Source organism: Bos javanicus, chromosome 6 (assembly GCF_032452875.1).
Source record: "Bos javanicus breed banteng chromosome 6, ARS-OSU_banteng_1.0, whole genome shotgun sequence".
NCBI lineage: Eukaryota > Metazoa > Chordata > Mammalia > Artiodactyla > Bovidae > Bos > Bos javanicus.
This window is the reverse complement of record NC_083873.1, coordinates 114,475,222-114,498,363: the sequence shown is the minus strand read 5'-3', so window position 1 is coordinate 114,498,363 and position 23,142 is coordinate 114,475,222. Positions and strand designations below refer to the sequence as shown.

The window sequence follows — 23,142 nt, the reverse complement described above, 5'->3', positions numbered from 1 at the left end:
TTGCCCTGCATGCCTGTCGGTGCCTTTGCTTCTGAATGCTTGCTCTTGCTGTGCTTTGATACATGACGGGGAGGGTACCGCAGGGGCTGCGGCCTGAACGTTAGGTATGTGGCGTTTGCCGGCGGGATCCCTGGAGGCCCCTTCGTAAATTGCAGCGGAGGGTGTGTCCGAGTAAGCATCTCTGTGTGCGTGTGAACCCAGGGCTGACTCGAGGGCCGGGCTGCAGATGAGGGCTTGTAACCGCGAGCTGGTCCCCGCGTGTGGCTTCGGGGACACTGCTTTGAGGGGAGCAGCCAGCCTGACTTTAGCCCAGATGGTGAGGGACGGAGGTGCCTGGACCCCAGGTGGCCCAGCCTGGTCTTTGGAAAACAGCACAAACCAGAATCAGTCCTTGAGCCCTCCGTGAGAATGTAAGTCCTGTGTTTTGAGAATCTCTGATGGTAGAATTCACGACTTGGCCTTTGGTTAAAGGGATTCCAAGCCTCAGCAAATAGGGGCAGGCAATGTCTGCTGGTGAGGGTGTCTCACTGCGCCACTCCCACCCGGCCCCGCCTCCGATTTCCCTCCCAGACGTGATCTGCCGTCTGCGTTCCACTGAGCCTGCAGGAGTCAGCTGTTCAGGGGCCAGGAGGCTCCAGGTCTCACCTCTGTTTCATCAGAGAATTTCTGATGATTTGGGGTGTGTTGCTTCACCATCCTGAGCCTCTGTTTCCTAGTCTGCAAAACAGGACCTATCCTCCATCCTGCCTTCTGGACAGTCTGGTTGCGGGGACCTGGGTTGGGTAATGAACGTGAAATTGCATTCTAAACTGTCGTGATGCGGGCTTGGTATTAAATCCGTAGAGACACGGGAAGGGGAGCTCCCATGTTTAAAGTTCTTGCCCAGAGGCCTCCCCAAGATGGCCACGACCCCTGCTGACAACTGGAAGGGTGCTGTGGGGTGAAAGCTATCAAAGTGTGCATTCTGGACTTCCTGGGTGGTCCAGTGGTTGAGACTCCACGCTTCTAATGCAGGGGGCGTGGGTTCAATTCCTGGTCAGGAAACTAAGATACTGCCTGACACGCAGCATGGCCAAAGACGGTGTGTTTTTTTTTGTGGCTTACTGGGCTTCCCAGGTGGCGCAGTTGGTAAAGAATCCATCTGCCAGTGCAGGAGACACAAGAGATGCAGGTTCGATCCCCGGGTCGGAAATCCCCTGGAGGAGGAAATGGCAACCCACTGCAATATTCTTGCCTGGGAAATCCTCTGGACAGAGGAGCCTGGTGGGCTGCAGTCTGTGGGGTCGCAGAGAGTCAGACACGACTGAGCACGCACTGGCTGGCTGGCTGGCTGTGGCTTACTGACAAGCCCATGGTCTGTCTGTTTTATAAATGTTCTCCTTGACTGCAATAGGCCCTGTGCTCTGTGTATTTCTGCCTCTTCCCAAGAAAGTGAAAGATGACTGGGAACTCCTGGGCTTCCAGGAGGTGATGCCTCTTACTGTTGCCCCTTGATCGGAGAAGCAGAGGACCCAGATCTTCCCGAGGGATCAGAGAGGGCGGGGCTCGTGAACCCCAGGACCCTCAGAGGTCGTCCAGACCAGCCCCCATGTCACCCATGGGGAAGCTGAGGCTCAGGAAGGTAGGAGCAGGCAGACAGTGATGTTTTTCCGTCGGGGTGCCCATGCTCCAGCCTTGAAGGTGTCCTCGTCTGTGGGGAGAACTGGCTGACTCAGCCTCTGATCTGCTGGTAACACGTCACTCACACACACAGGGACCGGCCCCTAGGAGGGGGCTAGGCAGTAAATCAGCTTATGAAATTGCTCCCTAGCATCTGATGAGGCCGAGATCCGAGACAGAGAACTCCTCACACTAAGTCTCTTAGCTGAATTGTGCCACAGAGATTCAGTTTACCAATTTTTTTTTTTTTTTTGGCTGCACCGTGCAGCTTGTGGGTCAAAATTCCCCGACCAGGGATTGAACCCATGGCCCCTGCAGAAGCACAGGGTCTTAATCACTGGACTGCCAGGGAAGTCCTGCTTTGTTCTTACCAGGGGTGATCTTCATATTTTATTTTTTTTAAATCGGGATATTTACACCTTTTCTATCGAAAGGCAAGTGAATTCCTATTTGAACCCTGAGTAATGACCCAAACTCTTTTAATGTTCTGGAACTTGGGCTTATTAGTTACTTTATGAAATGGACCTTACAGAGCGCCTGCTCTCTGCCGAGCTTCAGCCCCACGGCGGGATGAACAGGAACACAGTCAGCCCCCACTTGACTATCAGGGGGCCGTGAGAGGGGCAGGCGCTCTCAGGGGCCGTGAGTCCTCTCGTCCAGCTTTCCCCGGACAACCCTCGGGGGTGACGATGGGTGTGATGGGGTGCATTTGAGACGTTCTGTTTCTATAAGGTTTTCCTATCTGGCTGGACCATATCCGCCGGAAGTGCCTCGGGGGTGGGGGCGTGCATGTGTGTAGCACGCATGTGTGTGAGCATGCGCATGTGTGCATGTGTGTGTTTCAAGTCCACGTGCAGCCCCTTCTCCCCATCTCGGCAGCAAACCGACCGTCCACTCATCTCTCAAGGGAGAGAGGGACACACCTCAGGCTGGAGAAGCCGTCAGTTTAATCTCCCGACTTGCCAGAAACAAACTCCGGGCGGTGACGTTGAGTCCCTGGGCCATTTAATCAGTTTGCTAAGTCACTACTGCTGGGAGTGGGGTTTGAACCCACGCAGACACATGTCCATTGGATCTTAAGTCCAACGCTTAACCACTCAGCAATCTCAGCGGTAAGAATACTGGAGTGAGTCGCCCCGTCCTCCTCCAGGGGATCTTCCCGATCCAGGGATTGAACCCGCATCTCTTACTTCTCCTGCATTGGCAGGCAGGTTCTTTACCACTAGGGCCACCTAGGAAGCCGAATGGCAACCCACTCCAGTGTTTCTTGCCTGGGAAATCCCATGAATAGAGGAGCCTGGTGGGCTACAGTTCATGGGGTCACAGAGTCGGACTCCACTTAGCGACTAAACCACCAAGTCACTTCAGTCGTGTCCAACTCTTTGCAACCCCATGGACTGAAGTTGCCAGGCACCTCTGTCCACAGGGATTCTCCAGGCAATACTGGAGTGGGTTGACATGCCCTTCTCTTAATTGGTTTAAGATGATACTTTCAGTGAGCTTTAAAAATGTATGCATTTTAATTAATGTATTTACTATTTAACTTTCTATTGCCAAGTCATCAAAAGTTGTTTTTAATTTAGCAACACTTTTTTCTGGCGCCTTCATCCCACTTGTGCATTTGGAGAAATGAGCCTACAGAATGAGAGTAGCCGGGCCTGGGGACTCAGGGAGGGGTGGGCGGGGGACACGGGCATCGAGGATGAGGATCAGGGTCAGGATTAGCGATTGCATAGCTGCCACAAATGCATCGTGTGCTGGGGTTCTGTCTCAACATAGCCCTGTTAGCTGCCATGCAGTCCCTAAGTTGTGTCTGACTCTTTGCGACCCCATGGACTGCAGCACACCAGGCCTCCCTGTCCACCACCAACCCCTGGAGTTTACCCAAACTCATGTCCATCGAGTCGGTGATGCCATCCAACCATCTCATCCTCTGTTGCCCCCTTCTCCTCCCACCTTCGATCTTTCCCAGCATCAGGGTCTTTTCCGAGTCAGTTCTTCGCATCAGGTGGTCAATGTATTGGAGCTTCAGCTTCAGCATCAGTCCTTCCGATGAATATTCAGGACTGATTTCCTTTAGGATGGACGGATTTGATCTCCTTGCAGCCCAAGGCAAGGAAGCTAAGGTCAGGGCCATGAAGTGGCCATCGTGACCAGTTGACGGCCAAGTCGCCCCGGGTCTGCCTGAGCCCTGAACCCGCTGCTCTCACTGAACATCATTAGGGACCAACGGTGTTTTCTTGGGCTGCGTTAGTCCCGTCTCTCGTCGTTCAGTCGCTCAGCTGTGTCTGACTCTTTCGACCCCATGGACTGCAGCACATCAGGCTCCTCTGTCCTTCATTATGTCTCTGCTTGGTTACAATTTAATGACGTGTTTTTAAAAAAGGAATGAGAAAGAGAAGAAAGGGAGCAAAGGAACTGAATGGAAAACAAGAAAGAAGGGAAAGAACCACATCCCACTGGCGGAAGGCGTTGCACAGGCTGGGGGTCCACAGGAGACCTCCCACCGCCCGCTAAGCCTCCAGCTGTGATGGGGACCTTTTTTGGGTCCTTTGAACGGCCCGAGTCACCTGCAGTGTTGAGCCAGTGTTGGCCCTCTGTGAGGCAGACAGGACTCCCCCACCAGCTCTGTCTCCTGCTCTGGGGAGCAGGGTCTTGGCTCCCAGGAGCTCCGCATGCAGCCACGTGATGCCTGGCACAGAGCGGAGACTTTCCTCCCAGTGGACTGAGCTGGCCCAGTGTTGAAAGTGAATTCAAGAGGAAAACATAATGCCTCCCCCCAGACTTCCCAGGAAGCTGTCCAGCTGCGAGGACAGATGTTCCGTTTCACCAGCCAGTGCGTGGGGGCTGTCAGATGGCAGATTGCGTGGGAGCCCCGGCCCAGGGGGTGGGGGAGGGGGGTGCCTCATCACCTCCCACACTGCTCTCAGCAAGGGGCTCCCTCCTGCCTCCCAGAGCCGCCCACCCGCACCAGGCCATAGCAGCCATCCACACAGCCTGTAACTATTTCCCGGGTGGCTCAGACGGTAAAGAATCCTCCTGCAATGCAGGAGACCCAGGTTTGATCCCTCGGTCAGGAAGATTTCCTGCAGGAGGGCATGGCAACCCACTCCAGTATCCCTGCCTGGAGAATCCCATGGACAGAGGAGCCTGGTGGGCTACAGTCCTTGGGGTTGCAAAGAGGCAGAAATGACACAGTGATTAATACTTAATCGCATCTCATGTGTCTCTCTGGGATTCCTTCATAGTGGGGTGGAGGCGCATTTTGGCTTTGGGATGGGGGGAAAGGGGATGGCTCTGGGCAGATCGCCCCTCCCATCAGGGTGCTTCCTGCAAAAGTCCCAAGCAAGCAGGAGCAAGGACATCAGCCCAAAAGGGTGCTCGTGGCAGATACCTTCTGCGGCTCGCACAGAGCTGCCTCATGTGAGAGGAAAGACACACACAACCCCGTTTCTCTGCTTGTCCTGAACCGATCTGTCTGTTCCTCACACGCCGAAACGGCCTGCTACAAATTAGCTGCACGATTCGCCTCTCATTTATTCCTAGTATTTCAGACCTGCGAGCCGAGCTCCTCATACGTGGCAGTGTCCGTGTTCATCTCACGTGATCCTCTTCGCGTGGAGAGGGTGGGGTGGGTGGCATTTGCCCCTTTTACAGATCAGGAAACTGAGGCTCAGGCCCATTAAGGAAGCAGCCCACAAGCCACACGAAGCGCCAGGGTCCTCTGTGTCCCTAAGCCCATTTCCCATTTCTGGAGACACCCCAGCCATGTGTTATGTGGCTCTGGAAGACCCCTGTTTGAGTCTGGTTAGCTCGTGCACACCTCTTGGAGCGGGAGGCATTTGCAGAGAAAACTTGCTGCATGTTGGTGGGGTCCCCCCCCTCCATCAGAGGTGGGGTGCTTCTTTGAGCCCTGAGGTGGCTCTACAGCCAGAGCTCTTCTGCCCCCATGTGAACCCCAAGGCCATGTGGGGTCCTCAGACCCAGGAGGTGGGGGTGGGGCGCGCTGGTCCCTGGGACCTGAAGTCTTGGGACTCTCATGCCCTCCATAGCCCTTTGGCTGGAGCCATTTAGTTGTTTGTGCGTTTGCAAGTTACCCCAACCGCGGCAGTGCCTGCAGGGGCCTCTGCGGGCTGGTGAGGGGTGACACTCACTCACTTTTACCAGAAGAGCCAGCCCTGGAGGCCGTCTCTGGGCTGGACAGTGGTCGAGCTCTCAGAGCCCCCAGTACCCGCTGGCCAGACTGTTGCTGAGGCTGCTGCGCCAGCTGCCAAGAGTCCCGGCTGATGCATGGCTCGACGCCCGGGGCTCTGCTGCCCGGCGACGGCCATTGTCTGGGCAGCGGGAGCGCCCACGCCACTGGGCATGCATCCGCCTTCTGGGCCCCGTCCCCTGCGGCTCCATCACGGTGCCCCGCACGCAGGCTTGACCCCTGTTGTCTTCTGTCGGTGGAGAGAGCGAGGTCTTTCTTTTCATGTTGCAAGCCGCTGTCTCTCCCGGGAGAAAGAGAAACAGGGAGTCGCTGGGAATAACGAAATGTCAGCGCGTCCAGGATGGTCTTCAACTGTGGCCTTATCTTGTCAAGGTCCTGTAGCCCAGTCCCCCGTTTCCAAGCTCTCGGGTCTGATGTCAGTCTTGTCGTTGGTGGTGCACAAGGCAGGGTGCTCCCAAAGGCTGGAAGGTCTGAGCCCTCCGCGGGCTGCAGGTAAGGAGCCCAACCTTGGCGCGTCCTCGGTCTCGGTGGCTCGGCCTCCAGCCTCGGCCTCCGCGGCAGGTGGCGAAGGACCCTGGGGTCTTCCTTTTGTGGTTCCGTGTGTGCATGGAGCCAGTGGTTTAGCTCGGGACACACGGGATGGGTCATCACGAATTGGATGCTGAGAACTGTCGGCCTTGCCCTCATGTGGTTTATTTCATCATGTTGGTTTGGAGACGATAATGAGAGCCCTGCTGGGTGACCATCCCCACTCTCCCCCCGCCAGAAAAAAAGGGAAACGGAGAATACAGACACTTCTTGACTCAGCTCCAGAGAGTCTGCCAAGCGGCGGACGCTCGTGTGCTCTCTCTCGTCGAGCCCCCCGTCCTGGGCGGCACCCTCGTTGCGGCGGACGCTCGCGTGCTCTCTCTCGTCGAGCCCCCCGTCCTGGGCGGCACCCTCGTTGCGGCAGACGCTCGCGTGCTCTCTCTCGTCGAGCCCCCCGTCCTGGGCGGCACCCTCTTTGCTCCTGCTGGAGTCCTCCCAGTGGCACTGCTCACTCACCGCTCTGTGTCTTGCGGGCAGTGAGGTGGGGCAGACAAGAGGAAGGACTTTGGGGTCAGACCGCCCGAGTCCCATGTCAGCCTCTGCCACCTGCTGATCTGTGATCTCGAGAAAGTCACGTCAGGTCTCTGAGCCTCAGTCCTCTGACCTGAGAAATGGGTCACGTGGGGATGAGCAGTAAAGTCTGTGAAGCTCAACCCAGCAGAGTCTGACCCACCGGGGGCTGGACCACGGGGCCCTTCTGTTACTTTGAAGTTAAACTTGGAAGGTAGAAAGCGTGATCTTCGAAATGCCAAGCGGCCAAGGAGGGGTCAGCTGGATTGTTAATGAGACCTTGCATCACACACCTGCTCTTCTTTTAACAAATCCTGTGCAAGGCCCCCAGCCCCCATTCCTGCGGGGATATTCCGCAGCCGATCTGGGGTCGATCCTCAGTCCTCAAAAGTGCAAGTGCTGCGACGTGTCTTTCGTTTCCATTTTGAGCATGACTGTGAAGTGGGAACCAGGACGTGCAACCCACCATCGGTGGTACGCTGCCTTGACCGATTGATGTTTCCCTTCCAGCTGCGAGGCGATCAGATGGGGAGGATGGAGCTTTTGACCCGGATAACAGGAAGGTAATGAGGGGCAGGCCCAATGTTGGGGGGCCTTCTCCAACTCGAAGCCGCAGCTCCTCCCCTGAGGTTATGCTACTTGGGGGTCTGGCACGGCCACATGGAACCACGTTTAAGAGGCAGTCCCACCAGCCTCCTCGCACTCAGGAATACTACCTCTCCCACCAAAGTCCTCGTTCTTTGCTGTGTGACTTGAAAGTGAAAGCGTTAGCCGCTCAGCCCTGTCCAACTCTTTGTGACCCTGTGGACTGTAGCCCGCCGGGCTCCTCTGTCCATGGAATTCTCCAGGAAAGAACACTGGAGTGAGTAGCCATTCCCTTCTCAAGGGGATCTTCCAGACCCAGGGATTGAACTCAGGTCTTCAGCATTACAGGCAGATTCTTTACTGTCTGAGCCACTTTTGGTTCTTTAACCAAGGAGATGACTGAAAAGAAAAGAAAAGAAATCTTGAGTCCACCCTGGCTCAAGAGCTAAGACCCTTTGTTCATCTTTAAGGAAGGTGGGTGAGTGTGGCAGGAGCCCAAGGCTGACTTACCTGACCCCCGCCACATGTGACCTCACCTGGGGCCCTGACCTCCCCAGTCTGTCTCCTCATCTGTAAAATGGGGCAGTGCCCCTGCAGGTCAAGCTGAAATTCAGCTTCTGTCTTTTCTCTCAGCAGAAGACCAGCTGGCTGATTCTCAAGGGGGTGGCAGACACGAGGACCAACTCTCCGGACCTAGACAGCCAGTCTTTGTCCCTCAGCAGCGGGACCGACAGAGGCCCTCCCCAGACGGTGCCAGGGGACAACTTCTACTCACGTGAGTGGTTCTTCTGAGCAAGAGGCTGTCAGTGCAGCATGAAAGGCCTTGCAGAAAAGGGGCCCATGACCTTGAGCTGATCCCCCCCAGATCTAAGCCTTGCTCCTTAAAAGCTCTGAGTGCACACCTACGGACAGAAGGGCAAGGCGGGCAGGAAGCAGGCCCTAGCCACACACGTCCTTTCCTCGATGGCATCCGGGCCAGCAGGCTGCCTGCGGGTCATGCCGGTGTCCACCTGAACTCTCCACGGCTGGGAGGAGGCTGCCTCAGGCTCCTGGGGTCCTCGGGGGGAAAAGGGCTTCCGGGCTGGAAGTGAGGGCCTGTTGTCCTCCGGAGCAGACGGAGCGTGGTCCAGGCGGTGAGTCCAGACTCGGGGCCGAGAGCAGTGCTGCCCCGTGTTACTGTGCGCCCCTCCTGAGCAAGGGGCCGGGAGCCGGGACCCCATGTCCTCAGGGAGCGAGGTGGGACAAAGACCCGCATCTGCCTGATCCAGGGGATTGTGACACTCAGTCGGCGTGCCCTTCAGATATGGGGCAAAGCTCCCCGTAACGCTCTGCACGTCCGGAGGCTGTGAATTATAGAGGGAACAGCAGCAAGCTGCTGCCTGGCACACGCGGGAGACGGCAGACGGACTCTGGGTCTCGGCGGCTGTGGGTGGGTTTCTGTGGACCAGCTGGAGGTTAGTTTGGAAGTAGAGAAGGCCAGGAGGGGATGGATGTGCGTGTGAGAAAGCCCAGGAAAGACACTGGCTTTGCCTTGAGAGAGGCCCGAGTTCAAGTCCCTGCTGGACGCTGACCAGTGATGCCGGTCCTGGGCCTCAGTTTCACCCGTGTGCCTGGCGGGGCTGTTAGCTGCCCGGGGTGGGGAGGGGCCCTGTGAGCCACCAGCGCTCATCCGGGCGCGTAGTAGATGCTCAGCAAACGGACCGCTTTTCCTCACCACCATCCTCATCCTCGTCCTCCCGACTGTAAACCGTCTCACAAACGAAGGCGCGCGTGTTCGGACGTGGGAGGGGCCGGGAAGCGTGGAGGCGACGCTTGTTAAAGGAGACGTCCAAACACCGCACGTGTGTGTCGTTCTGTGTGCCGTCTCTGTAGGCGCCTTGCCGGCCCGGCAGCCACCGTCCTAGTGGGAGCCAGAGTCACTGCAGGGCTGACATCCCCTTGGGAAGGTCGTACCAGGGAAGACCCTCAGCAAGACCCGTTCACTTGGCGGCCCGGGGCGGGAAAGGCCGAGGCAGGCGGGCAGGGGTGAGGGGTGCAGGGCTGCTCACAGGAGCAGTGAAGGGCAGACCCGGACCTGGCAGCTTCAGCTGGACCCCCAAGCCCCTCTCTGCCTGGTGGGGGGTGGGGGTTCGGGACTTGCCTGTGGCCCCAACCGTGGCCCCTTCTGCTTTTCCAAATGGCAATTGTTTGGAAGGTGGAGACCTCCTACTGCACCATCCCCCCAGAGTACCCCCAGCAGCGTCCCAGTAGCCCCCTGCCTTGGGGGCACCAAAGCATTAGCTCCCAGAACGGACACTCTAGGGTTCTCAGGTGGGCTTTGTCAGCATCGGTTCTTCCTTGCTGGGTGGTGGTCAGGCCCGTGTCTGCAGGGCTGGTGCCTCCCCGAGTCTCTCCTCGGGGAGGGCGTGGGGGTGGGTAGCTGCTGTCCCCAAGGAGTTCCTTCGTGGCCTGCCTCTGGCTTGGGGCTTAGTGGGGGGGCTCCATCTGGGGAGAAGCCCAGGCAGGAAGAAGCTGCCTCCTGGGGACCTTCCTGTGCCACGCTGACCTGCCCTGTGACCTGGGCGTGTTTGCCCACCTCCCTGCATCGCTTCCTCATCTTGTGCCACACAAGGTGCCTTGGGTTCGTCCCAGGCATTCCCCCTGGGCAGTAGACCCTGCAAGGCCTGGAGGCTGTGCAGTCATTTTGGACAATCACACACCTGTGAGGTCTGTGTCAACCTCATTCCTTGCTGCCGTGTTCCCATCACAAGCTGCAGGGGTGCCCGGCCTGCAGAAATCGCAGTTCTGTGCTAGAATTCGTGCTCCAACTGGGCGAGCCCTCTGAAGTGCAAAATCCTGTGTCTGTGTTGGTATGTATGCGTATGTGTGTATATGTATGTGTGTACACACGCGTGTACATGGGTGTGTGCGCGTGTATTGTGTACTTGTGTGCGCACATTTGTACATGTGTGTGCGTGTGCACATGTATGTGTTGTGCAGGTCTATACATGTGTGTGCACGTGTGGTCATGTGTGTGCATGTCTGTACATGTTTGTGTGTGTGTGCGTGTGCGTACATGTCCTCCTTCAGGGATGCAGGCTCACAATGATTGTGATAATGCTTCTGTCATCGCTTCACTTTCTGCTGGTGTTCTGACATTGGTTCCTGAGAACGGGAAGCCCAGGGTGTCTGACCACTGCACCTGTGACTTCATCTCTGCCCTGCTGATATCACTCTGCTCCCATCATGCATGGAAATGGCAACGAGGACCCAGGCTGCTGGTCCTGCCTAGGTCAGGCGTGCCTTGCTGTCTGCCAGCCTCTTGAGAAATTTGGGCAGGATGAGCAGCACCCCTAAATTGAGAACAGAGGGGCATCCACCTTCTATTCTCAAGTTGCATTGAGAAAATGCAAGTGGCCCCCAGTCGTGAGTCCATCGACACCAGTTTAGTTTGCAGTCATTACTGAACAAAGCGGTTTGCACACAGCAGGGCAGGCCCGCCTGCATCCCAGGACATCATCCGTAGCGCGCCAAAGGAGGGCAGGACTGTGACACTCAACACAGCGGGCGCTCAATAAATGTTTGTTGAATTGAGATGCGCTAAATTCAACGGGTATTTATTGAGCACCCACTCTGTGCCAGACGCTGTGTGGGGCGCTGAGGGGGAGACCCCGCCCTGGAGAAGTATGCAGGGAGCTGTGACAGGCAGAGGTGCTGCTGGGAGCCCGCGCACACACCCCGCTGCCCACCTGGGGTCCTCCGTGGGCTCACAGGGGCCGGGCGCGACCTCATCCCACTCATGACACCATCAGCACATCTCACCTGAGGCTGAATTCATCGTTCGGTCACTCACCCATCCCTTCACCGAACATTAACTGAGCACCTACTATGTGCTGGACACAGCGCTAGGCAGCAGAGAGGAGGTGGTAAATATGGCCCAGTCCATGCTCTCCCTCAGGGAAGCAGATGACTGAGAAATCTGTGTGATATCTCCCTCCTCTGAGACGATGGTTCTCAGCCAGCATGGCTCGTCCCTCCAAAGAGATCTCACTGAAATACACGTTTTATGATAGAGTGCCTGGTAAGCTGCAGTCCATGGGGTTGCTAAGAGTCGGGCACGACCTGAAGCGGCTTAGCAGCAGCAGCTGTTCTTTTCCGTTATGCTACACCTAGGGCATTATCTGTATATGCGTGTAGTTGTCTGGGCTTCTCTGGTGGCTCATTTGGTGACAAATCTGCCTGCAATGCGGGAGACCCAGGTTCGATCCCTGGGGTTAGGAAGATCCCCTGGATAAAGGAACAGCAACCCACTCCAGTATTTTTGCCTGGAGAATCCCATGGACAGAGGAGCCTGGTGGGCTACAGCCCACGGGGTCCCAAAGAGTCGGACGTGACTGAACAACCCACGCCTTCACTTGCTTGCTTGCTTTCTTGCATGTAGTCAGTTGTATTATTGCTGAATCTGATTTTTGCCCAGGAAAGGGATGGTACTGATTTTCTGTTACAAGGAGAGGGTCTTGAGCCTCACATGATGCGGGTCACAGGATGAAGGACACCAGGAGGTAGGCCCCTCCCCTGGCCTGGGCTCTGCTGCTGCTCTCGGCGCCCCTCCCTGGCCCTTCAAGTCCTGTTCTCCCTTTTGAGGTTCCCCACGTTCCCCCTCCTCAGGGGGTCAGAGGTGTGCCAGTGTCAGACAGAGCCCCAGGCTGGCTGAGCCCCTTCCCTGAGGACTCGGTGGGCCCTGGAGAGGACCCCACTGTTCGGAAGGGAATCAGGCAGCTAGGGTGGGCTTGGAGGTCAGGGGAGGACCGCTCGGCATGGAAACCAAGGCGCACAGAGGGCTGGTCCAGTGGGGGCCAGCGCCCCCCACCCTGCCTGTGACTTTGCCATCGTGTGCCACCTTCTGCGCGTCTGACCCCGGGGAGTCCCGTCCACTTGTCTGCCGCCTGCTGCCCACCCAGTCAGGGCCTGGCTGGAGGCTGGGGTCTGAGACTGCTCCCTGGGTCGCCACCCCCAGTGCCCACCAGGGAGGGTCGGGAGACGGCATCTCTGTTCATCTGTGTCTCCCTGCTAACAGCAGCAGGAAAGCGGGTGTCAGGCCCGCCCTGAAGTGGCTTTCCCCGTCCTCTGTTAGTCCTTGGGAGTTTCCAGGCTGTGGAGAAAGAAAGATTGTTCTCACATTGCCTGCTCCATGGTGGAAAGAGAGAGAGAACCGACGTACGGTGTGCCAACCCCATGAGAATTTCAGAGCACAGGGGCATGCGCAGTTCTGGGCATTGTGACCTGAGACCCAGGGGGCAGAATCCACGAGCATCACACCGATGGGACGTCAGTCCTGGCCCTCCTTGTCGGATAAGCAAGAAAAGGCCCAGAGACAGGGCGCGACCGCCCGACCTCAACCAAGCCTTGGTGAGGGCTCCCGCGCCCTGGCCCTGGGTGTGTGCTGGGACACAGCAGCGTCTGCACAGACAGCACCCCCACCCCAGGAGCTGACAGTCTGGTGGGGGGGGGGTGACACAAAGTCCAGATGAAAGGTGAGCCGTATGGCGCCTGCCTTTGCGTGCTGGACGGCATCACCAGGTCGATGGACAAGAGTTTGAGCAAGCCCCGGGAGATGGTGAAGGACAGGGAATCCTGGTGTGCTGCAGTCCATGGGGTTGCCAAAAGTCGGACACGACTGAGCAATGATGACAAAGCGCTTGCAGGTCAGGGGGCCAGGCCCAGCCGGGCTCGGGGGAGGAGGGTACTGAGTGAGCAGGCTTGAAGAGGGAGGTATCTGGGGGAGAGGACCCTCCCCACAAAGGTGAAGCCTGGCTGCTGGGCCGTGGGTGGCGTGGGGGCTGGGATGTGCAGGGTCGCCAAGGGCTTTGGGAGCCTTGGGAGGGCCCGGCCTGGCCTGCGAGTGGGGGGTGGGCCTACAGGTTCTCAGCAGCGCCCCGGCCACCTCTGACTGAGCCTCCAGCAGGACTGTCGGGGGCGGGCGCACTGCAGTCATCCAGGCTGGTGGGGGGCGGGGGGCGGCGGGGAGGAGGCTTCTGGGGATGTCCTGGGGGTGTCCCAGGGAAGGACCTTCCAAGCAGCCTGCACTGGGGCTCGAGGCAAGAAGCGAGGTGGCCGTTTGGGAAACAGGAGGCTGGGGGCGGCGGCCAGAAGCCAGTGGTCCGCGTGCAATGGCTGCGAACTTTCTTCTCTGTCTTCAGGGACCAGAGTCAGGGCAGCAGGGTTGTAACTTTCACATTGTCTTACTTTATTCAAGACGAGGCTGACAGTTTTACCCATTTAAACACGGACAGGCAGCTTTGCAGAACATAGACTAGAGGCTACTGGGCCAGGGCGAAGGGGACTGCGGGGCCCAGATGAGCCGTGGGGAAGCCCCTTGAGCGGTCCAAGCAGCAGGACAGGTATGAGCGGTCAAGGGGGAGCTCATAATCAAGAATGACCGTCCAGGTCGTCCTGGCTCGAGTGGGCGGGGTCACCTTTACTCAGAGGCAGGGCAGGAACAAGGTGGGTTCTTCCTGTTGAGACAGGAGTCTGAGACACCCAGTCAGAGCTGCACGGAGGTGGATGGGCGGGGCCCTCAGGAGAGGTCTGGGCTGGAGACAGAGTCCCCGGGGCCCTTGACTCCCAGGTGGGCCTAGGGGTTGGGTGTGGGTAACCTGAGACCCAGGCCCTCCCCTGGGCGGGTTCCAGAGCTGCATTACTTTCTCCAAAGGGTCTGGGGTCCAGAGAAGCTGTGATTCTCCTGCTCAGCACCCACCTCTGCCCCCATCCTCTGCCTCCATTCCGCTTTCCTGCAGGACCTAGGGCGAGGGTGGAGAGAAAGCGTGGGCAGGTGGAGCCCCCGGAGAGCCCCGGGGGTGGAGAGAGCCAGGGCTGGGAGGCGGGATGGGGGAAGCCTGGGCGAGAGAGGCCCGAGGGGGCTGGAGGGCTCAGGTCAGACACCCAGCATTCTGCAAGCGGCCAAGGGGCTCCTGGGGCAGAGACAGCCGGGAAAGTGTGGCCAGCCTGGCCTCCGGCTGGATGGACAGCCTGCCCTCTGCCCTCCCACTCACGTTCGGTCCCAGCAAGAGCAATGGGGGCTCCAGACGTCAGGGAGGGGACCTTGGCCCAAGAGAAGCCCCCTCGTGTGTGAGGGCAGAGACCCCCTGCCATTCCCTGGGGGCTGGCTGGGACTCTGCTTTCAGCAAAGGTCCCTGTGCCCCCCATGCTGGACAGGCTTGCCCCCAGCATGGGGACCGGATGGGTGTGACCTCGGATTTGTGGGCAGGGACACAGGCCGGGCCCAGACCCTCAGGTGTCCAGGGGTGAGAGCCCACATCTCGGGTCACAGCTCTCTGCCCTATGACCCACAATTCGGCTCTGAGTCTCATGGTGCCCACCTGAGAGCTGTCTCTCCTGTCCCAGCCCCGGCAGGGAACACCTTATATAGGGCCCTCCATGTCCTTTTCCCCCTGAGGACCCTGGGGGCAGGGTCCAGGGGATGCCCTGCGCCTCCTCTGTGCCTGCAGCAGCCCCCCAGTGAGTGCCCGTGGGGCAGAGGGTGCCCAGCGCTTCCCTGAGCAGAGCCTTCCCTCGTTCATGGGTCCCAGCATGGTGGGGGCACCACAGGCACTGACCATGGACATGAGATCATGTGAGGGGTCAACGGAGGCGGCTAGATCTGGGTGCTGGTCCCCCTGGGGGTGAATCCTGGCTTCTCCCTTGCTGCATGACCCTAGGTACAAGAGCAAACCTCTCTGAGTGTGGAGTCGCCATCGCCTCATCTGTGAAGGCGGGCATGGTGCAGTCTTCCTGGCAGGAAGCACCTGGGCTTTGGGGCTCCAACGTGAGCATCCTGTGGGCTGAGCCCTGGGGTGTCACGCAGAGCTGGTCGGGTCCACGGGCCAGCCGTGGTGAGCCTGAAATGGACCCCTCTCACGTGCTTCTGAAGCCTGAAGCTTCAGAAGGAGGCCCAAGGAGCCTCCTGCCCACCTTCCTTGGGGCTGAAGGCGGTTCCAGCCCCTCCTTCCTTGGATGGGGACACCGAGGTGCCGAGAGGGGACCTGAACCTGAGCAGGGCCAGGCAGCTGCAGACTTCCGTACCCATGATCAGTGAACTAAAACCCATTTGCTGTGCTGGTGAAGCTGACTGAGATCTGCCCAGGGGAGCGGCTCCCTGCCCCTTCTCCACAAGGCATCCTGGGGGGGGCTGTGTGTGCCCAAGGGAGCGGCTCCCTGCCCCTTCTCCACAAGGCATCCTGGGGGGGCCGTGTGTGCCCAGGGGAGCGGCTCCCTGCCCCTTATCCACAAGGCATCCTGGGGGGGCCGTGTGTGCCCAAGGGAGCGGCTCCCTGCCCCTTCTCCACAAGGCATCCTGGGGGGGCCGTGTGTGCCCAGGGGAGCGGCTCCCTGCCCCTTATCCACAAGGCATCCTGGGGGGGCCGTGTGTCTCAAGCTGTACCTGAAACAGTCATCCACCCGCAGGGGGCCTCTCCTTGCCCATCCATTCAGTGATTAACCTCGGATGAGCCAGCCCAGAAGAGGACAGACCCAAGGAGACACCACTCAGGGCCCTTCAAGCGGTCCCAGCAGAACGCTGAGGGCAAGGTTGCCACAGGAGGGCTTCTGGGAGGAGGTGACAAGGGGGCCTGGTTAGGCTGAGCTTGGAAATGGGGCGTGGACAGGCATGCAGAGCCTCTAGGGCCTGTTGCAACTCGGGGCCCCGAGTGCCCAGCTGTCCCTGACCTGCCTTTTCTATGTTCCCTCTGTCTCCCTCTAATCCACACACTGCACATACTCTTAAGGCCAGCTGATGCCAGCTGACATGCAGGCCCCTAGACTCCCACACCTGCAGACCCTCACCAGGGCAGAGCTCCTGTAGCAGAGAGGGTTACTGGGGGAGAAAGTATAGAGTCCTGGGAGCTTGTCTCATCCTCTTCATGAGTAATCATTTGACTTTCTATAGGTCATTTAGTTCGGAGATGGCAATGGCAACCCACTCCAGTGTTCTTGCCTGGAGAATCCCAGGGATGGCAGAGCCTGGCGGGCTGCTGTCTGTGGGGTTGCACAGATTCAGACACAGCTGAAGCGACTTAGCAGCAGCAGGTCATTTAGTTTCCCTGGGCCTCAGCTTCCTCACCTGTAAAATGGGCTCATGTGTAATGCCTTGGCTTGTGATGGTCACATAAAATCTCTGAATGTGTGAAGGGACCTTTTAAACTGGTGGTTCTCAAACCTGACCGCACCCAGGATCCAGGGACCTTTGAAATCTACCGATGGCTGGTCCCATCCCAAGAGAAACCAATTCTAATGGGTCTTAATAGCACCCCAGGGATGTGATAAGTGGAGACTCTTCTCTCCCTGCCCTCTCCACTCAGTACAGTGGAAAAGCCCTAGAGCAATAGGGTGGATGGCCGTAGAACTCTGGAAAGAGGAAGGCGGACTGGCCAGAGACCTGAGGACGTGAGGAAAAACGCAGGACCTGTGTCTCCCACCTGCCATGCAGCAGACAAGGAGACTAAGTAAACCGCCCTCCCTGGCCCCCGGCCCAGGGAAACACGCTCCGTCTACGGCCAGTGTCTCCCACCGCCCCCTCAGGGCACAGAGCAACCAGGAAAGCACCTTTCATCACCAGGGTGTTACCAGCAACACCAGGTGGACTCTTAAGACCACAAGAGCAGTTTAACAAGCATTCTGAAAACTGACTTGTCTTCAGAAGCACAGTCCACAATAAGCCAGGCCCTACCTGTTAAACCTAAACAGGGAGATGGCCTGCTAACATGGAAGACTTAACCAGGATCCAGGCCTCCTAGCATAAAATTCTCATGCCCAGGATACCGTAGAAAATCACTCATCGCACCAAAGACCATGAACATAACTATTTGAATGAGAAAAGACAGTCAGCACATCCTGTTGTTGTTCAGTCGCTCAGTTGTGTCCGACTTTTGCGACCCCATGGACTGCAGCACATCAGGCCTCCCTGTCCTCCACTATCTCCTGGAGCTTGCTCAAACTCATGTCCATCGAGTCGGTGATGCCATCCAACCATCTCATCTTCTGTTGTCCCCTTGTCCTCCTGCCCTCAATGTTTCCCAGCATCAGAGTCTTTTCCAATGAGCTGGCTCTTCACATCAGGTGGCCAAAGTATTGGAGTTTCAGCATCTGTCCTTCCAATGAATATTCCTTTAGGATGGACTGGTTTGATCTCCTTACTGTCCAAGGGACTCTCAAAAGTCTTCTCCAGCACCATAGTTCAAAGCATATCCTAACACTGAAAAGACGTTAGAATTATCTGAGGAGGATTTTTAAGGCAGTCATCACAAAAATGCTTCAACAAACAATTACAAATACTCTTGAAACAACTGAAAACTTAAAAAAAAAAAAAAAAAAGGAAAGTCTCACAGAAGAATACAAGTTCTAAGAAAAAGAATTCAATGGAAATGATGGAACTGAAAAATAAAATATGCAAGATTTAAAAATTCACAGGTGGGTTCCCTAACAGAAGAGAAGGATGTATCAGAGGAGAGACTCTGAGCTTGAAGATAGAACAAGAGAAATGATCCAACCTGAACAGCAGAGAGAAAATAGGAAAAAAGACCGAACAGAACCTCAGAAACCTGTAGGATAACACTTATGTCATGGGAGACACAGAGGGAGAAAATGGGTCCAAAAAATATTCACAGAAATATTGCCTGAAAACAAAAAAACTGGCAAAAAGACATAAACCTACCGGCTCAAGAAACTGAGTGAACCGCAAGTAGATTAAGCCCAAAGTTATCCACAACCATACTTAAACTTCAGAACCAGAAGACAGAAAAAACTATCTTGAAAGTAGTTAAAGAGAAAAGACACTTTATACTCCCTACCAGGGACACCAATGTGAATAACAGCCAACTTCTCGCTAGAAACCACGGAGGCCAGAGGAACATGGCACATTTTTCAGTGCAGAGAGACATTTGCTGTCGATGCGAATTCTATCTTGGGTGGAAATATCCTTCAGGAATGAATGGAACTGGAGACTTTCTCAGACAAAGGAAAACTCAGCAAAGCTTTCGCTGGCAAACATACTTGCCTAAAGGATATTCTCCATTCAGGAAGTGATAAGAGGGCTCAGAAATTCAGAAAGGAAGGACATCAAAGTAGGTAAAAACAGAGTCAATGTATCAAACTGTCTTTCATTTTGATGAGTTTCTTAAGTCATTGTTGATGATCAAAAATTATAGCAGCAGGCGATACAGAAGCTCAAGGCAGGCAGAAGAAAGAGCTGAGACAGTCGTAGCTGATGAGTCAGGAAAATGAAGTGGCCTGATGGAAGCAAGGTCTCTACACTTAAGCGTGGGATGCTGAGACAGAGGCTGGCAGCCTGAGCACAGGGGGTTTTAGAAGCTGGCCTGGTGATGGCTTCCGGGTGGAGAATCACTGGTTTAGAGCAGATAAGACTAGAGGAGAGGGCATAGCTGGTCCCGGGGCCCTAAGGGATGCCAAGCCTTAGTGAGCGTCAGAATGCCCTGGAGGGCTTGTAAAACACAGGCTGCAGGACCCCAGATCCAGAATTCTGCGTCTGTAGGTCTGCGGTGGGGCCTGATAATCTGCCCTTTCTGACAAGTTCCTGGGCAAGACTGGCGCTGCTCGTCAGAGACCCCGCTTTGAGACATGCCGCCAGCACCCTTGGTTGATCAGGAGTTCCTGGGTCTCCGCTGAGGGCCCCTCAGCCCCACAGCCTCACACCCCCAAGTGTTCTGGCTCCGTGCGTAAACTGGGGAGCAGGTGTATCCTGGAGGGACCCTGGGACTGTAAGCCAGGAGGCCTCGTCTTGCGGCTCAGGACCGGGTGAGCTTGGCCAGGTTCCTCTGTGGCCCTGGGCCTCTGTTCCCCTTTCCATGAAATGGGAGGAGCCGGCTGGGTCACTTCCTGGCAGGGCCCAGGGTGACGGCAGGAGTGAGAGGCGCCCAGCAGGCCTGGCCTGGGCACCTTGCCCTGCTTTGCTTTCTCCAGCTCTGCTGTCTCCTGTTTCACGGATCAGTTTTCACACAGGTTTCCTGTGAGGAGAAGGCTCCTTGGCTAAAACAAGTTTGAGACCCCTGCCCTTGACATTGTAAAGGGCCCCTCCTGACCCCCACCCGGAACCTTCCCACAGGCCATCCGGGGACACACAGGTCCCCAAGGCAGGCCCCCAGCTGAAGCCTTTTCTGCGAATATGGCCTGTTCAGAAGGTCTTCTCTCCCCCTCCCTCCGCCAACCCCAGGAGACAGGCACCCGGATTAACAGCACCCTCTGTTCGGAAGCTGGCCTTCCTGGAGTGGGCCGCAGGGTGGGGGCGCCGGCAGGCGGTTCTGCACACAGTGCCCGCCTCACCTCCGGGGGGCTCGGTCCTCTGTCCTTGGGGACATTCCGGTGGCTCCCAGGAGCACGTGCTGGGAATAGGGACCCCTGGAGTCAGCAGACGTGGCCGCTGCTCTTCATGGGCCCACAGACTATGGAAAGACAGATGTTCAGACATCCAGGGGACGTCTGCTCCCCCAGGGTGGGGAGGGGTCCCCTGCCCCCCAGGGACCCCAGCTCTGCCCTTTGTTCACCTTCCGGGGCACGTCCCACACTCATCTCTGAGCCAGGAACTTCCGTTCTGTTCTCTCTAGACGGGGCACTGAAGTGGTTAATGATGGGGTGGGGGAGTTAATGATGGGTGTCTCAAAATCCTGGGCACCCCCCCAGGGGAGCCAGGAAGGTGAGCGATGGAGGGGGACCAGGTGTGGGATTTGCACAGGGAATTCAGAGCCCCATGTCTCAGACTGGCGCCCTGAGAAGTTAGAAATTAGGATTTTAATGTGAAAACCCCCAACTGCAAACAGCTCAAGGGTTTTGAAAGGTAGTCTGCAGGCCACCTCTGATGGAGCTGGGCCTCTGTTGGTCACCTCTGGCTCAGGGTGGCCCAGCCCTGCCCACACAGGGCCCCTTACCCCCTCTGCCCCCAGCTCTCCTGGTCAGCCGGGTGAGGAGCTGGCCAGGTGACAGGACACGCATGCCTGCCAGGCCGGGTCAGGCTCCATGGCATTCCCGGGGCCAAGGGTGGGCTCAGGGACACCACCCCCTTCCTGTATCCATCTTCAGTCAGTTCCCGGGGGATCAGGATCTGGAATGAGGCAGGTGGGATGTTCAGGGTCCTCCCGTGTCACCCAGTCACCCCCCACCCACATGGGCATACCCGTTTCCCGCGCCCGGCCGAGCCTGGCCGCCTGCGTGACAGCTGTGCTGTGTCTGTTCCAGGGTTTCCCTATTCCAAGTCTGACCCTGTCACAGGACATGGCAAGAATGGCTTGGACCACCGGGTAGGTACTCGATACCCCCACCCCGCACACCCTCCCCCCACACGCGTACTAACCAGCACCCAGGGCTAGTGCGGGTCCCACAGCTTGGGGACCACTTGGCCAGGAGGAGGGGCCCTGGGGACCCCGCTCACCCGCCTGCCTGCCTCTGCCTGCTGCCCCACCGAGGGCCAGACCACCACCCAGCGACACCCCTCCTCTGTCTGCCTCCAGCTCCCAGGGAGACCCCAGGGTTAGGGGGACAGGGGCGATGGGGCCACTCAGAGGGATCAGACCCTCGTTAAGGCCTTCCTGATTCCCTTCTGTGACCTGGAGCTTAACAAGGGCCAGAAAGGACGGAGGCGCATCACGAGCTGTGTGTGCCCAGCGTCCACCTCCTCTCCTGGCGTGTTCTTGCCCCCCACCCCACACTGTTGGTGCCATCACCACAGTCGCCTCTGATGGTGCCCTCAGCACTGTGAGCGCTTTTGGGGTCACACGAGGGGCTGGCGTCTCCTGCCCTCTCCTGACAGCTGCTTTGAGCACCCCCTCCCCGCTCCCTGAATGTGGGGACGTGAGAATGTAGCCCAGACAGCCTAGCACCTGGCGTGTCCCCCAGCCGGGCCCACGTGCTCGTCCCTCTTCCCACAGCTTGTCTAGGTCCGCAGCGAGGACCCCCCGGGCGGGGTGGGCGTGTGGCACCGGACCTCCCCCATGGCAGACAGATGGACACACACACACACACACACACACACGACAAACACCACACACACAGAACACACACACACACACACAACAAACACCACAAATATACACACAGAACACACAAACACACGACACACATACACACATAGAACACATAACATACACAACACATAAGACACACAGAGAACACACAACATACACACATGACAAGTACCACACACATACACACATAGAACACACAACACACACATGACACACGACAAACACCACAAACATACACACAAACACACGACACACATACACACATAGAACACATAACATACACAACACATAAGACACACAGAGAACACACAACATACACAACACACAAGACACACACACGACAAATACCACACATACATACACAGAACACACAACATACACAACACAACACATAAGACACACACACATATGCTCACATACACATACCACATAGACACACACACACAGCCCTGGGACACTTGCTGCCCCAGAGGCAGCCTCTTACCGCTTGGAGGACACTGTCCACAGACTGAGCACTTCCATCCTCCCAGAGAAGCCCCTCAGACTCATCCCCACTTGTTCCCCCGGGTGTTCCTGTCAACACGTGTGTAATGCAGGGAGCGGTGACCCCTCGCACTGACCTCTGGCCCAGGGTCCAGCCACGGGGCACGTCCTAGAACAGGGGCCCCATCACAGAAGCTGTGGGCATCCTCAGGCCCTGCTCCATCGCCCTTGGCCTCTGTGGGCCCTGCTGCTGCATCTGTCCTGGGCCCCAGAGCCTCTGCACGATTAGCTCAGGTGAACCAGACGCATTCCACTGACCGCTCAGGTGAACTGCACCCATTCCAATGACGGCTCAGGTGAACCTCGCACATCCCGCTGACCACTCAGGGGTACCGTGTGCATCCCACTGACTGCTCAGGTGAACCGCACACATCCCACTGACCACTTGGGTGCTGTGTGCATCCCACTGACCACTCAGGTGAACTGCACGCATCCCACTGACTGCTCAGGTGAACCACGTGCATCCTACTGACCATTCCCCTGTTTGTTCAGAATGGACTAAGCTGGAATGGGCATGCAGCATGCTTCTCTGAGTTTCCTTTAAGGATTTTTCTGCTCCTATCCTCCAGTTCTGTGCACAGGACCCCCAGGGCTCGGGAGAAGGTAGATCCTTAGGTTCAGCATGAGGGGCCTGAGGGCAGAGGGACTGGGTCACAATGCTCCCCGAGTCTCTGCTCTGTGACTCAGGGGCCGTAAGCGCCAGGGTCACTGGCTGGGCCACATCCATGCCAAGGCATTCCACCCCCACAAGCCGAGTCTGGGGGGTTTCTCTCAAAAAGTGGGAGACAATTAAGAGGATGAATGTCAGCACCCACAGGCTTGCATCCTTGGTGGCCGAGCTGTGTGTTGTCTAGGGAGAGTTCCCTCTTGGCTGCCATGCTGGAAGGACACTAGCAGTGGCCCCCAGCAGTGCAGGGAAGGCGTGGCCTCCAGATGCTCCACCCCCAAGGAGCCTGGGAACAGCTGGTGGAGACAGTCTGGCGGGGACACCATCTCCAAGCCTCTCCTAGAGCAGAGAGCGGACACTTAAGCTTCACA

The 23,142-nt window shown here is 57.3% G+C and overlaps 1 protein-coding gene and 1 non-coding gene across 14 annotated transcripts in view; one reads left to right on the top strand and one right to left on the bottom strand.

The window, feature by feature from the left end:
* ABLIM2 (actin binding LIM protein family member 2) overlaps window positions 1-23,142 on the top strand; it is a 170,234-nt gene that overhangs the window by 118,492 nt on the left and 28,600 nt on the right. For 6 of the 13 annotated variants that reach the window (XR_009737167.1, XR_009737170.1, XR_009737165.1 and 3 more), the window contains 3 exons: window positions 7,481-7,533; window positions 8,192-8,330; window positions 20,777-20,838. Coding sequence is in view for 2 of the 13 variants with exons in the window: in XM_061420938.1 (XP_061276922.1) it covers window positions 7,481-7,533; window positions 8,189-8,330; window positions 20,777-20,838 (257 nt within the window). In the remaining 11 variants the exon portion in view is untranslated. Of the gene's footprint in view, window positions 1-6,244; window positions 6,365-7,480; window positions 7,534-8,188; window positions 8,348-20,776; window positions 20,839-23,142 lie in introns of those variants that run through there. The other 7 variants (XR_009737166.1, XR_009737168.1, XR_009737162.1 and 4 more) reach the window with 3 other exon arrangements.
* On the bottom strand, window positions 2,689-2,770 carry TRNAL-UAA (transfer RNA leucine (anticodon UAA)). Its single transcript has one exon. It is a non-coding gene; the product is annotated as a tRNA-Leu (tRNA).